Below are 13,475 nucleotides of genomic sequence, written 5' to 3' on the forward strand. Positions count from 1 at the left end.
CACGAATGTAGAAGAGGGAATGATAACCTTCCAGACACTGGATTCCGGCTCATTTTGAGCAGAAAAGGGAGTAATAAGCGCGTGCGTGCACGTGCGGATCCGTATGTAGGCTGTCGAACATGAGTAAAGCAAAAATAATAAATAATACAATTATTACTCGATTCAATAAAGAAAGACGAGGTCCCTCGTTTTGGCTCAGGTGGGTCACGGACAGTAGAACGAGGTCCCGCCTCTTGCTGGCATTAATACGGTTAAATAAAAGAAAGTGTGCCTCGTTGAAAAACAAATGAGTGTTTTCTTCACATGCATTTTTTCATTGAACATTGGAACGTTACAAATTAGTATTTCTGTTTGCCTTTTAGGCTTCGTGATCACAAATTGCACAGGGCAAGATATGAACTGAAAAGTAGCTTTCCAAAAATAATACACAATAGAGGAAATAGTTGATCTACAAGCGTAAGCTTTTTTTAGAAAAATGTCAACATCGATGACTATGCAAAATCAATTGCGATCATCTCAAATAATTGTGATGAGGTGATTATGTGATAATTGTAACCGGCCTACCTGCCAGTCATCTCACGGGTCGCTCTTCTTCATTTCTCCCCCTGCAGGTGAAAAGCCGTACGAGTGTCCCAACTGCAAGAAGCGCTTCTCCCAACTCGGGACTCGTACAGCTCGCACATCAGCAGCAAGAAATGCATCGGACTGATTGCCGTCAACGGACGAATGCGCGGCGGCGGCGGCAACGCGAAGGCGGGCTCCTCCCCCACCTCCGCATCATCCTCGCCCACCAGTGCCGCCGTCAACGCAGCTCCGGCAGAAGCTGGAGAACGGCGGCAAGCCACCGGCGGGCCACGCCGACCACCACCACCACCACAACAACCACAACAACCACAACAACCACAACAACCACCACATGAGCATCAAGACGGAGCCGCTCGACTTCAACGACTACAAGCTCATGATGGCGTCCCATGCCTTCGGAGCCCCCGCGCACTTCATGAACGGAGGAGGAGGAGGAGGGGGAAACAGCCCACTGGGGGTCCCCAACAACCACCACAACCACCACCACCACCACCATCACCCCAACTCGACGACGGCCCAGAGTCCCCTGCAGCACCTGGGGCTGGGCGGGCTGGACCCGCAGCTCCTGTGCTACCCGGGCCCGCTGGCCAACAACCTGAGCGAGGTGCAGAAGGTCCTGCAGATCGTGGGACAACACCGTGTGCCGGCAGAAGATGGACTGCAAGCCCGAGGAGCTGTCGCGGCTCAAGGCCTACATGAAGGAGCTGGGCTCCCAGATCGAGGAGCAGAAGCAGGGCCTCCTGGCGCACGGCGGGCCGCACCCCATGGGGCTCCCGCTCGTCAACCACAACGGCACCGCCAAGAGCATCATCGACTACACGCTGGAGAAGGTGAACGAAGCCAAGGCCTGCTTGCAGAGCCTGACGGCGGACTCCAAGAGGCAGATTAGCAATAGCATCAAGCGGGAGAAGCACAGCCACGCGCTGGACGGAGAGCTGGAGGAGGGAAGATGCAGGAGAACACCCTGTTCACGCCGTTCGCGTGCCAGTTCTGCAAAGAGAGCCTTCCCGGTCCCATCCCGCTGCATCAGCACGAGCGCTACCTGTGCAAAATGAACGAGGAGATCAAAGCGGTGCTGCAGCCCAGCGAGAACCTGATGCCCAACAAGCCCGCGCTGTTCATGGAGAAGAGCTCCCACCTGCTGTCCTCCATCTTATCCGAGAAGGGCCTGCCGGCTCCCATGAACCCTTACAAGGACCACATGTCCGTTCTGAAGGCATACTTCGCGATGAACATGGAGCCCAACTCGGAGGAGCTGCTCAAGATCTCCATGGCGGTCGGCCTTCCTCAGGAATTTGTCAAGGAGTGGTTTGAGCAGAGGAAAATGTACCAGTTCGGCAGCACTCGGAGCCTGACACTGGAGCAGCACAGGAATAACATAATGGACATGGTCGGGGCCACGAACAACCACCACGCCGCGCAGAAAGACCCTCTGACGGCGCGGTCACCGCTGTCGCTGGTGAAGTCCGGCGATCGCTTAACTTCCCAGTCCATCGCCGAGCTCCACAACAACGTCAACAACTGCGAAGGCGGCGCGCTCCGACACCTGAAAAATAACAACCACCACCACCCGTTTGTCGTCGGCAAGCTCGGCGAGAAGCCGGACCACTCCCGCAGCAACACGCCCTCCCCCCTGAACCTGTCCTCGGCGTCGTCCAAAAAACTCCCACAGCAGCTCGTACACGCCAAACAGCCTGACGTCGGAGGACCTGCAGGCCGAGCCCCTGGACCTGTCTCTGCCCTCTCGGCTCATGAGGGAACCCAAGCACGCGCTGACGGTGAAGAGCAGGCCCAGGCTCCACAGCATCGCCGCCGACCACAACGGCGTCCGCTCCCCCCGGGAGCAGCAGCGCCACTTCGAGGAGCCTCTGAACTTGGCCTATCTCAAGAAGGACTTCTCGGGCTCGACCAACAGCAACGGAAGCCTGGAGAAAAGCACCAGCCCCCTCTTCGGCATGAACCCCTTCAGCGGCAAGCCTCTGTACACGTCGCTGCCGCCGCAGGGCGCGTTCCCCCAGGCCACGTTCATGCCCCCGATGCAGGCCAGCATAGCGGGGCTCCGGCCGTACCCGGGAATGGAGCAAATGGGCTTCCTGCCGCACATGGCCTACACTTACGCCACGGGCGCAGCTACCTTGCCGAGATGCAGCAGCGGAGAAAATACCAGCGGAAGCCCGGTTTCCAGGTAAATAAGCCCAGACCTGTGTGGTTCTGTCCAAAGCCCCCAGGCCTCAGGGGCTTCTTTTTTTTGTTGCACATATTCCCCCCCCCCCCCCCCCCCCCTCAATGGTCTCAAAACACAGCCGCTCTCGCTAAACGATCTCCGCGGCGCTAATTAGGATCTACTCCAGAGCCGCGGAGAGAGACTCCCGCTCACCTGAGGTGCGCCGACCCCAGGGCAAAGGTTATGGAGATAAGCAGCTGGCACCTGGGGCCCGGAGCGGTGCCCTCGCAAAGCGAGGCATCATTAGCGGTATCACGGTGTAAATGTGGGGGTGTTTCAGAGGTTGTGATGGTGGGTATTGCAGTTGTTACCGGCTTCTCCTCTGTGAATTGTACTTACCTCTGAGTGTCGAATACATTAACGCTCTTTCTCTCTCTCTCTCTCTCTCGACTGCAGCCCTGTGCGAGAGAGACAGAGAGAAGGAGAGAGAGACAGAAACAGAGAGAGAGAGAGAGAGAGAGAGGGATCGAGAGAGAGAGGAACCATGTGTCTCAACTCGAGATATTTTATATATTAAAATACGGGTGAAAGGCCTTTGTAAAAATGACAAAGGTGAGCCCTGAAGCTGTGCGCTATAGTCGAGAATTTTTTTCCCTCGCCCGCCGCATGCACAATTCTCGGCGGCGAGTTTTAAAGAGAGCAAAACCGTTGCTGTCGAGTGGGAACCTCGTATCTCCAAAACCGTTCCTTTCGTATCGTTAAAAAAAAACATTGAAAAGTAGTGAAAATTGTCACTCTGCATGGCCGTGAGCTTGTAGATCAGCTATTTTCACGACATCTGTGAGACACTTTTGTATGACGAAATGGGGCATTACTTGACAAGAAAAATGAAATAAAGTTGAAATGTGAACTTACAAGGTTTCCCAAGACAAGCTTCAGCAGACTAGATGAATAATGCAGGCTCCATGTTCATTACCGCTGAACGCTGAAGGCTGTTTAACATAGACGGGAACCATTTTGATTTGGGCAAGAGAGAGAGAGAGCGAGAGAGAGAGAAAGAAAAAAAGAAAGAAGGTATTAATAATGTTTCCTATTCTAAGTTATTAAATTAGATTTAAAAAACACAGCTACGGGGGCATTTAGCTCCAATTGATTGCAGAGCGATAGCGGACTCCCTCTTAAAACACAGTGTGTTACACACAGTCGGTCAGTATCATTGTCCGACATGTTCATTAACTGAAGCCTTTGTTCGTCTGGATATTGGCCGTTAAGCCAAAGGAACGCGGCGATTCTTATCTTTATGAGGTTGCAATTTCAAGAACGGCTCGGTTGCCATTTGTCCCTATTATGAAGTCGTCGTGTTGTGACGTCCTCCCCGTCAGTTATGTCTTTTTCTGTCTACTTTCTTTAAAGCTAATCTTCATTATAAAAGGATTATAAAAAGAACATGTTGAATTGAAAGAAAGCCATATTACTGAATATCATTTTAATAGCGTCTGTCAGCTCAACGGATTGGCTGAGATTATTCCAGGTTTGTGAAACTTTGATTATAAATCGATGGAGGTATTCAATCCGTTTTAAATATGCATGGCCGTGTGCACGAGAAGCCCCGCTCCATGCACAAGAATGTGCACGCGCACACACACACACACACACACACACACACACAGTCCATGGAGTCCTATTTAGAGTCTATATCGCCTTACTCACAACCCCCCAGTTTCTGTCCGACACAATCACGTCAAACCCATCCCTCCACGCACGCACGCACGCACGCACGCACCTTAAAAGTTAGGATTCTATAGAAGCCATTATTGTTCTTGTATTACAATTTAAGCATTTAGCAGACGCTCTTAATCCATTATTGATTGATACAAGATAAAATGATGCTCATAATGACAAGATGATGAGGATAGGTTGAACAGAATGTGGACAAAACCTGCATCACACATTACTGGGATTCTAAGGATGTGTGCCATAATGTGTCCACTATGTCAAGAAACGTCCTAGCATAGACCGGATTTTCACCAAGAGCTCATGTAATGCTGCACTACGTAACTAAACCTATTCTACCCCGGGAAACACAGCTTTCCTGTGCAAGTGCCATTTTCTAAGCTAATACTATTAGCTACAGCCAGCCTGCTTGCTTGATGAATTGAATCTTGACCATCAGGTCAAAGTTTTAGTCAAAATGTCTAGGTGAGACGTGACCTTTGACACAATGTAAAAGTTTTCGTTTGGATATTTGCTACTATACCACGCGCAATAGAAGAGCAGGGGAGACACAATACAACCACCCTGATGTTATATTTTTATTAAGATACTCTACCATACAAATGTATAATTTATTCATGGGACAAAAAAAAAAGAGTGTTGGCGTAAATGTACTGAACGTACGGAATCTACCGTTTACCTTTTCCAACGTCTGATTTTGCGTTCCTCTCCTCCGTGTGTTTCTGTGTTTCTGTCACTATAGGGGGAGCTCCTGGACGGGACAGCGGATTACATGTCGGGTCTGGACGACATGGCGGACGCAGAGTCCTGTCTGTCCCGGAAGAAGATTAAGAAGACAGAAAGTGGTATGTACGCCTGTGACTTGTGCGACAAAACATTCCAGAAGAGCAGTTCCCTTCTAAGACACAAATATGAACACACAGGTATATCACTGTTTTAGACCCCTCTTTTACCCCCCCTCCCTCCCTCCCTCCCTCCCCACCCCAGTCGTCCCATATTTTTATGTTGAGTTCTTTGGAAATGTTTGTGTTCTTTAAAAAAAGAAAGAAAGAAAGAAAGAAAGAACAATCCTTTAAATTTGGGGTATTGTTACGTTTACCTTTGGGTTTTTTTTTAACCTCGCCGATACCCCCCCTTCCCCATTCTCCTCCATTCCTTACTTCAGTTGTTTGTATACAAAAAAAATATATATATATAAAAAAAATTAATACAAATAAATAAATGAGACCTAACTTGTTCTGAGTTGATGTTGAGTAATGCTAACAAATGGCCAGCTTAAAACAATATAATAATTGTAATGATAATAAAAGAACAGCTTGTGTAGTATAGAAATGTTTTAAGTCTCTGTAATTAGAATAGATAGTTATTGATCTCGCTAGTTGTTGATGTGTTTTTGTTTGGACAGTGGTTCTCAACGTATAGGGTCTGGGGACCCCCAGAGGTCCTCGCTAAATTATGGATTGTTAATGTTCACGGTTATTACATGTAAAACTATAGGACATGTACAGTAATGGTTGAACTTTTACCACTATAGATAGATAGATAGATAGATAGATAGATAGATAGATAGATAGATAGATAGATAGACAGGAATTGTGGACCAAATGACAGACTATATATCAGACTGAATCATAGATGGCAATATTAAAAAGTACCTGGGTTCCAGAGATAAAAACACACATATACCGGTAATAATAAATCACATCAAATGGGGGTCCACGGACTATTGCTAATCAGACTGGGGGTCTTTTAATTAAGAAAAAAAGAAACAGAACGTTGAGAATCACTGTTTCAGGATGTGTTTCATGTGGCTTCGTGTGTACTTTTCTGTACAAAGTACATGATTGATGTTCGTGGAGGCGTGGCACTTCATTTATCCACAGTACAGCGCTCGCTGACAGCTTCCACGGGCATCCATCATAACGCCTCTGCTGCTATATGAAGCTCTTTTATTATCTCAAAAAAGCCACACATCAAATCACCTCCATGTAACGCGGGCAGTAAAAAGCCGCGACGCTCTTTTTTTATCGGTCCCCCCCCCCCCCCACCTCCCGTTATTGGCGATAGATCTCATCATTCGCGCGGCGCTCTCTCTCTAAAAGCTACAACCGCGCCGATAGCACGTCTTTTCATTACACAAATTACGCGGCGATCATCTTTCACCGCCTTGCATCATTTTTCCAACCGTTATCTGCCCGTGCGTCCCCCGGAAAACAGACAGCAGCCGTTCAGTCTATCTCGTTGGAACACGGGCAGAAAATATGGCTTCAGGCAAACGGCAGAGTGAATTAACTTTTACTTCTCTTTACTTGTCTCTTTTACTGGTTTAGCAGGAACAGTGGGCAGTTGAATAAATGGCCCAGGATTAGCTACACAGCTGTATTTCATCTATAATTCCTGGGCAGGAGTAGGTTCAATAACCAGTTAAACTGTCAATACTTAGTAAAACTTGACCTCTACAGTAAACCTCTTGGCTGTTCCCCCCCAGAATAGGGTTCAAGTGGATAAGCAAACACGTTCACAGCCATGAGAAAAAATACACTGAACAATGAACACATACAAGGCTTATATTTATACGTGTGTACTTGGACTACACACATTTATGTGTACATTTTCCCCCATGTTCCACATATTAATGGCCATTGGTTGAGGCTGGTGTTTAGGTTGTGCTTTTAGCAACTACGATGGTTTTGCAGCATTGTGGTGTGCATATTACACACGAACGTGTGTTTTTGTAGCGTTCCGTGTGGAGTTTTAGGGGTATAAAATGCGTTGGACCAGTGAAGTTGCAATGAGATGTGAGTGGACAGACTGCCGGGCTGTCTGGCTGTCAGTGCTGGGCAGTACGTTGTCTCTGGGCATATTGAACAGGAGGTCAAGGAGGTCTAGGCCGAACCTCAAGCATTGCAAAGTCGGATATCTCAGACAATTTGACGAAAAGCTCTCTCAAAATGGATGGATAGAAACTATAAGAAACCCCCGTAGCTATAGTTACAGGAATGAACGCAACTCCCAGACCCCTTGGTTCACCAAAACGATTCCAGTTAATCCAGAGCTCTGTGGGTTTTTTTTTGGTTTTTTTAAGATATTAAATTATAAACATGCCGTGTAATGATCTTATTCAGACGTCTCTTTAGACTGTCCCGTCAGTCAAGTGACGGACAGTTCCCGATCCACTCTAGTTACCGAGACAATTTATGGCACGGTGGCATGAAATGTCAGCCCGTCAAATGTGGGCCCGACGTGAGTTTCAGATGTCAGACTCTGCGCCCGGCGCTTCCCATCATATTGGGTCACCCCCCCCCCCCCCCAAAAAAAATAAAATAAACAACAACCAGGGTGAGACAGAAGTCACGATGAACCAGAATGACTCGAGATATGAGAGATAATCAGGTCTCTCTACTCTTTCATTCCGTCGTGTGAATTTGTTTATTTATTTGCCGTCTTGTGATTGTTTTGCTTTGCACGCATTTATTTACGTTGCTGTCCATCGGCCCCAGGAGAGGTACTTATGTGGTTCTGTCCACATTATGCTTTTACCATAACGGGAGGGATCTGTCTGTAATGCAGACCCGCGAATGCACGCGCACTCTCTCATCCCAGACACTCCCCGCGCCGTCATTTGAATAAACAAATAAGCTGTGCTGTCGTATGTATAAGTCAAAGTTAGCATTAATGCAGCGCGGCGTCATCATTACTCCACGCCCGCCCCATCCATCAGCCCCTCCGTCATCCTCGCCCATGTGTGTGTTTGAATATTTTTTCCTGAACGCTGTTGATTTGTTCGAGGGAGGCCGCCGACTCACGTATACCCCCGCTCCCCCCCCCTGTGTGTGTGCACGTGCGTGTGCGTCTGTGTGTGTGTGTGCGTGTGTATAGGCAAGCGTCCGCACCAGTGCCAGATCTGCAAGAAGGCGTTCAAACACAAGCACCACCTCATCGAGCACTCGCGCCTCCACTCGGGAGAGAAGCCCTACCAGTGCGACAAGTGCGGCAAGCGCTTCTCCCACTCGGGCTCGTACTCGCAGCACATGAACCACCGCTACTCCTACTGCAAGCGGGAGGCCGAGGAGCGGGAGGCGGCCGAGAGGGAGGCGCGGGAGAAGGGCGGAGGTACGGCCCCTTTGCAGTTCTTACATAATCGCCTGTAATAGACGATCTACAAGCTCGGCCACGTGGCACAATGTGGCGCTTTGTGAGCTTGTAGATATAGGCTACTTCCACACGTTTTAATTAAACTTCATACTTTCGGTTTTACGAAGCCCAAGAGCCAAACGGAAATGTATTTTCTTTGTAACCCTCTATTCGTAGTCTTGGCAAATGTTGTGTTAGTGCGAATGCTGCGTACCGTTCCCCAGAGCGGATCACCCAACCATTCCCGGGACCGCATGGGGAGGTAGTCTCGGGACCGATTGAAGTGTACTCGCATAATGGATAGCTGCATGGTGAAAGCCATCCGTAGACGGAAGATCGACTATAATCATATATAATTTATACATTTTTATAATGACACACTATTTTACCTGGACTATACTTCCGGTAGTTCTTCTATGTTGACAAGAAATGATAATCTGCCAGCGTTTGAGTAGCACGAGCCGTAAAAAAATAAATGAATAAATGAGTAAATAACATATGTAACGAGCACGCACTGCAGCTAGGACAAAAATACCAAGAACTTTATTATTCGCTAAACTCTGACAAGTGGATCTTCTTCTGCGCCTGTCTTGTCTCCCAAAGCCCCCCATAGTCCACAGCAGCCCTTTGAGGCACATGAGTACCATGAAGTGTACTCGGGTGAGGTAGAATCAAGGCCAATGTGAATCGTGCCCAGTGGGGACCAGGCAGTCGGACTCGGTGTGACTCTGCTTGGCAAAATGTTTCCCCCAGAATAGGCAGGGGGTTCAAGTGCTTAAAGGCGTAGTGAAATGAAAAAGACGTTTTTCACACTTTTAGACCATATCCGTGGTCATCATATGGGCATACCCACTGCTGCTACTGATTACAGAAATCCTCCGTTTTTATTCCCATTCAAGATAACATCCAGACAGTGTATTACTCGGTTTCAACTTAATCATCACGCTAAAATATGTATCTGAAAACATTATAGGGTAGAAATAAGCCACATAACAGTAAACTGGCACAGCTGGCCAACCATCTGATTTGTAAACAAACACACGCCCCGCTGCTGCGTATAGCATAGCTACTGTCCCTATAGCTAGCGTCCCATCGCCTGAAGGCAGCTCTGACTGGTTCAGAAACTTCAGAACCGGTGTTTCATGTTGAAACGTCAAAATAAATGTATCACCATTTCTGTTTCCCTACACCTTTTAATGAAACCATTACATCTCAATGAATTTGCGTGACGATTAATCGTGAACTAAAACGACCCCATAGGTGGCGGAGGAGGAGGAGTAGGAGGAGGAGGAGGCGTTGGCGTGCTGGGACACCTGGAGCCCACGGAGCTGCTGATGAGCCGGGCGTACCTGCAGGGCCTGGCGCCGCTGCCGTCGCACCACCCCGCGTACGCCGCGGCCGCGTCCTCCGAGCTGGGCGAGAGAGAGAGCATCCTGAGGCACGAGGCCATGAACGGCATAGGAGGAGGAGGCATGGCGAGGGACGCGAGGCAGGACGGGAGCGGCACGGGCGGCGGCGGCAACACGTACATGGCCAAGATGGCAGCCGCGGCGGCGGCACAGAGGAGGGACAAGGCTGCGTTCGCGGACGAGGAGGAGGAGGAGGAGGAGGAGGAAGAGGAGGAGGAGGAGGAGGAGGAGGAGAGGAGGAGCCTGGCGGACACGGACCCGGACGCGGGAGGAGGAGGGCTCATGCGTGAGGACGAGGGGGACCACGGCGCTGAGGAGCAGCTGCTGTCCATGGACGACAGCAGCTCGCTGGAGGACGGGAAGACGGAAACCAAGTCGGACCGCGGCGACGAGGACACGATGGAGGACGGGATGTAGTGGGGGGGAGGGGGGGGAGGGGGGCGGCATCGAACTATCTATCAAGGAAACGACGAAAAAAAAGCTTCCCATGTTTTATTTTATTATGATTTGTGATTATTTTGTATTTTTTTTTCTTTCAGTATTACTAAACCTGTTGGGTTTAAAAACACAACGTTGGTGTTCTGAAGTTATATGTGCACGTGCCTGAAGCTTCCAGGAAGCTTTTATTTTGAAGGACTCTCGAAGGGGTGGGGTGGGGGGGGGGGATGTCTACACGAGTAGACATGGACTCAGATAAAAAAATCAATTATTACTCGAGGGAGGCATTGTTTAAAGACTGAGTTACACTCGGTTGCGCCTTGTGACTCGAACCAAATGTAGCAGATCTACAAGCAGTAGTGGTAGTAGTACATTTACTTGAGTACTTTTTGCAAGCTGATGAACTTTACTCCGCTACATTAAAAAAAATAATATATATATATATATATATACACTTTTGGGAAACAAAACATATATTGTGAATTAACCACTTCTGAAAAATTCAGAAATTTTTACTTTGTAAATTACTTTGTAATTTGTTCTTTTGAGCACTTCAGTTGTGAGCTTGTAACTCTGCTATTTCTGGCGCCAGACACACGGGCAACCAAGTTTAAAGCAGGTTGTGTGTGTGTGTGTGTGTGTGTGTGTGTGTGTGTGTGTGTGTGTGTGTCTGTGTGTCTGTGTGTGTGTGTGTGTGTGTGTGTGTGTGTGAGTGTGTGTGTGTGTGTGCGTGCGCGCGCGCGTGTGTTTTGGAGGGGAGGCGGGGTGGGGGGGCATGGGTTTGTCAAGCTGCATTATGCAAACCGAACAAAAGGAATACATGAACTCCATTTGGACACATTACATGTACAGTGACACTACGGCCTAAAAGGAGAAAAAAATAATATGTGTGGTGCTAACAGCCCCCCCCTCCCCCCCGTGTTCTATAGTATTTATAGCACAACTAGTGACTTGTACAAAATTGCACTCCTACCGCTACTTATAATCACATTTAAAAACTGAAGAATAATTCAAAAGTATTGCCTATGTATATATTTATACAGTGTTGATAAAAAAAGCAGCAGCAGTGTTTCTTCCAGTCCCTAGACATGCATTACCTACTGTCATCATCACATTTAAAAACCTTTTTTTTGTTATTTTTGTTTTGTCCACTGCTCACAAACCACTCCCGTTTTGAAGCACTTATAGGGCCTGGTTTGTACTTGTCATAATACGTTGTCGTGTCAGCGGAAATAGCTGGTCTACCCTTTGGAAAGTGTTTAGAAATATATTTAATTTTTTTGAAGGATTTGGCCTACTGTATGACATGGTCAAAATATAGGAATGCCAGGTTGAGGCAAGTGGTAAAGGCCTCGCTAGAACAAAACGCCCGCATGGAGCAAAGACGCAGCCGTGTAGGTTTGTTTTGTTTTGTTTTTAATGCTGAAGGACTTAAAAGAATTAATGGGAAATACATGCATTTTATGTGTATATGTGTGGAGGGTTTAGGGGGAGGTCAAAGAAGAAATATGAAGGGCAAAGCCTTTGAAAAGTTTTTTAAGGTTTTAAAGAGAAAAATACAAGCCTTATTATGCAAACCTTTGAACCTGTGTATTAATGCAATGTGCCACAGTGTGTCGCGTCCAAGGAAAGGCCACTTCGGTTCTCAAGGTGGGGTCCGAGGAACCCCTTCCCCTCCAGGGGTCCTTGAAGAGGGGGTTCCAGGAGGTCCCCAGCAAGATGTTAATATAGCAACATTGGTTTAACCAGTTTAACCCCTATATATACACCGGCTATTTGTGTTTTTTCTTTTTTTTTATCTTTGTGAAACATGTTGGGGGGTCTGTGGCCACGTGCGTATTAATTTGGGGGTCTTTGACATGAACAAGTTTGAGTACCACTTGCTTTGTGTCACCAGCTTCAGTATTAAGACATGAAGATAAAAAACACACCCATGACAGTATTAAGACTATTATAGGTAACACAATGCTTAGTTTACAATATTATTGTGCAATGTTTTCTCCGTTCATTTATATGTTCTCTCTATATATATCTTTCTCAGTATTACACCAAACCATGTTTTATTTTTTAAACAAATTGCATTCATTTTATTTGTAGGTTGGAAACAAAAAAAATGAAACATTATTTATGTGTCCCATTTTGTATTTCCTAATTTTATTTATTTCATACTGTTTGTGTACAGTACTATAGTTCAATATATAGATATATTTTAGTAAACAAAGGAACATGGTTGTCGGACAAAATAGGGGCAAACATTTTACGTGAAAAGAGAGCATTTATTGTGTGTCGAGACATTGTGAAATGCGAAGTTTAATCTTTCTTATTTTTATTTTATGTTGCTGTTTATTTTCCAGTGACTGGGAAATACAATTTAAAAAAAAGTCCAAATTTGGGAACTTTTATACAATTGTGAAAACACTGTATTTTCAACTGAAAAAGGAAAAAAAAGTAAGAAATGAAAAAAATTATAATTCCACTCGATTCATCTTTGTTCTTTTCTTTTTTTTAAAGGTTAGAAAATGAAGAAGGGGCTGTTAAATACTATGTATCATAATATTGACTGGAGAAACACAGTTTTCCTGAGATGTCTTTGTAAAAGTATTATTGAATTCTTAATTTGTAATTTCTGATGATGAAAATACCATGCTCGAATAAAAGGTAGCCAAAATACAAAGTACCAAACACTGCAGACGCCTGACGTTTCTTTCTGAGCTCGATTAACACAAATGGAAATCCTCAGTGTTATGCTCACTCTGAGAGTGTGCAAAATATTGTGGTATGTGTCTACAACGTTCAACTCCCTGCAGTGCCCTGCTCAATGTGTTGTATTTACCGGAAAAATTGAGTGTTGCGGAGGATGAGAAACATTAGCAAATTTCTGCAATTTCCGCAATTTCGCAATTTCCATTTTGGCAATTTCTGCAATTTCCATTTCCGGAATTACCGCAATTTCCGCAATTTTCCCTTTCCGCAATTTCCATTTCTGCAAATTACCATTTCCGCAATTTCCG

The 13,475-nt window shown here is 46.6% G+C and overlaps 1 protein-coding gene across 1 annotated transcript in view; it reads left to right on the top strand.

The window, feature by feature from the left end:
• The window catches only part of zeb2b (zinc finger E-box binding homeobox 2b), a gene marked incomplete at its 3' end in the record, with an annotated part of 105,443 nt that extends 95,000 nt beyond the window's left edge, over positions 1-10,443 (top strand). The window contains 10 exon segments of the mRNA XM_080758516.1: positions 572-664; positions 667-807; positions 809-1,213; positions 1,215-1,529; positions 1,532-2,242; positions 2,244-2,718; positions 2,721-2,770; positions 5,226-5,406; positions 8,363-8,596; positions 9,896-10,443. Coding sequence (XP_080614642.1) covers positions 572-664; positions 667-807; positions 809-1,213; positions 1,215-1,529; positions 1,532-2,242; positions 2,244-2,718; positions 2,721-2,770; positions 5,226-5,406; positions 8,363-8,596; positions 9,896-10,443 — 3,153 coding nt within the window.
• Between the last annotated feature and the right edge of the window lie 3,032 nt (positions 10,444-13,475).

This window comes from Protomyctophum bolini (genome assembly GCF_963924005.1).
Source record: "Protomyctophum bolini genome assembly, chromosome: 24".
NCBI classification, from domain to species: Eukaryota; Metazoa; Chordata; class Actinopteri; order Myctophiformes; family Myctophidae; genus Protomyctophum; species Protomyctophum bolini.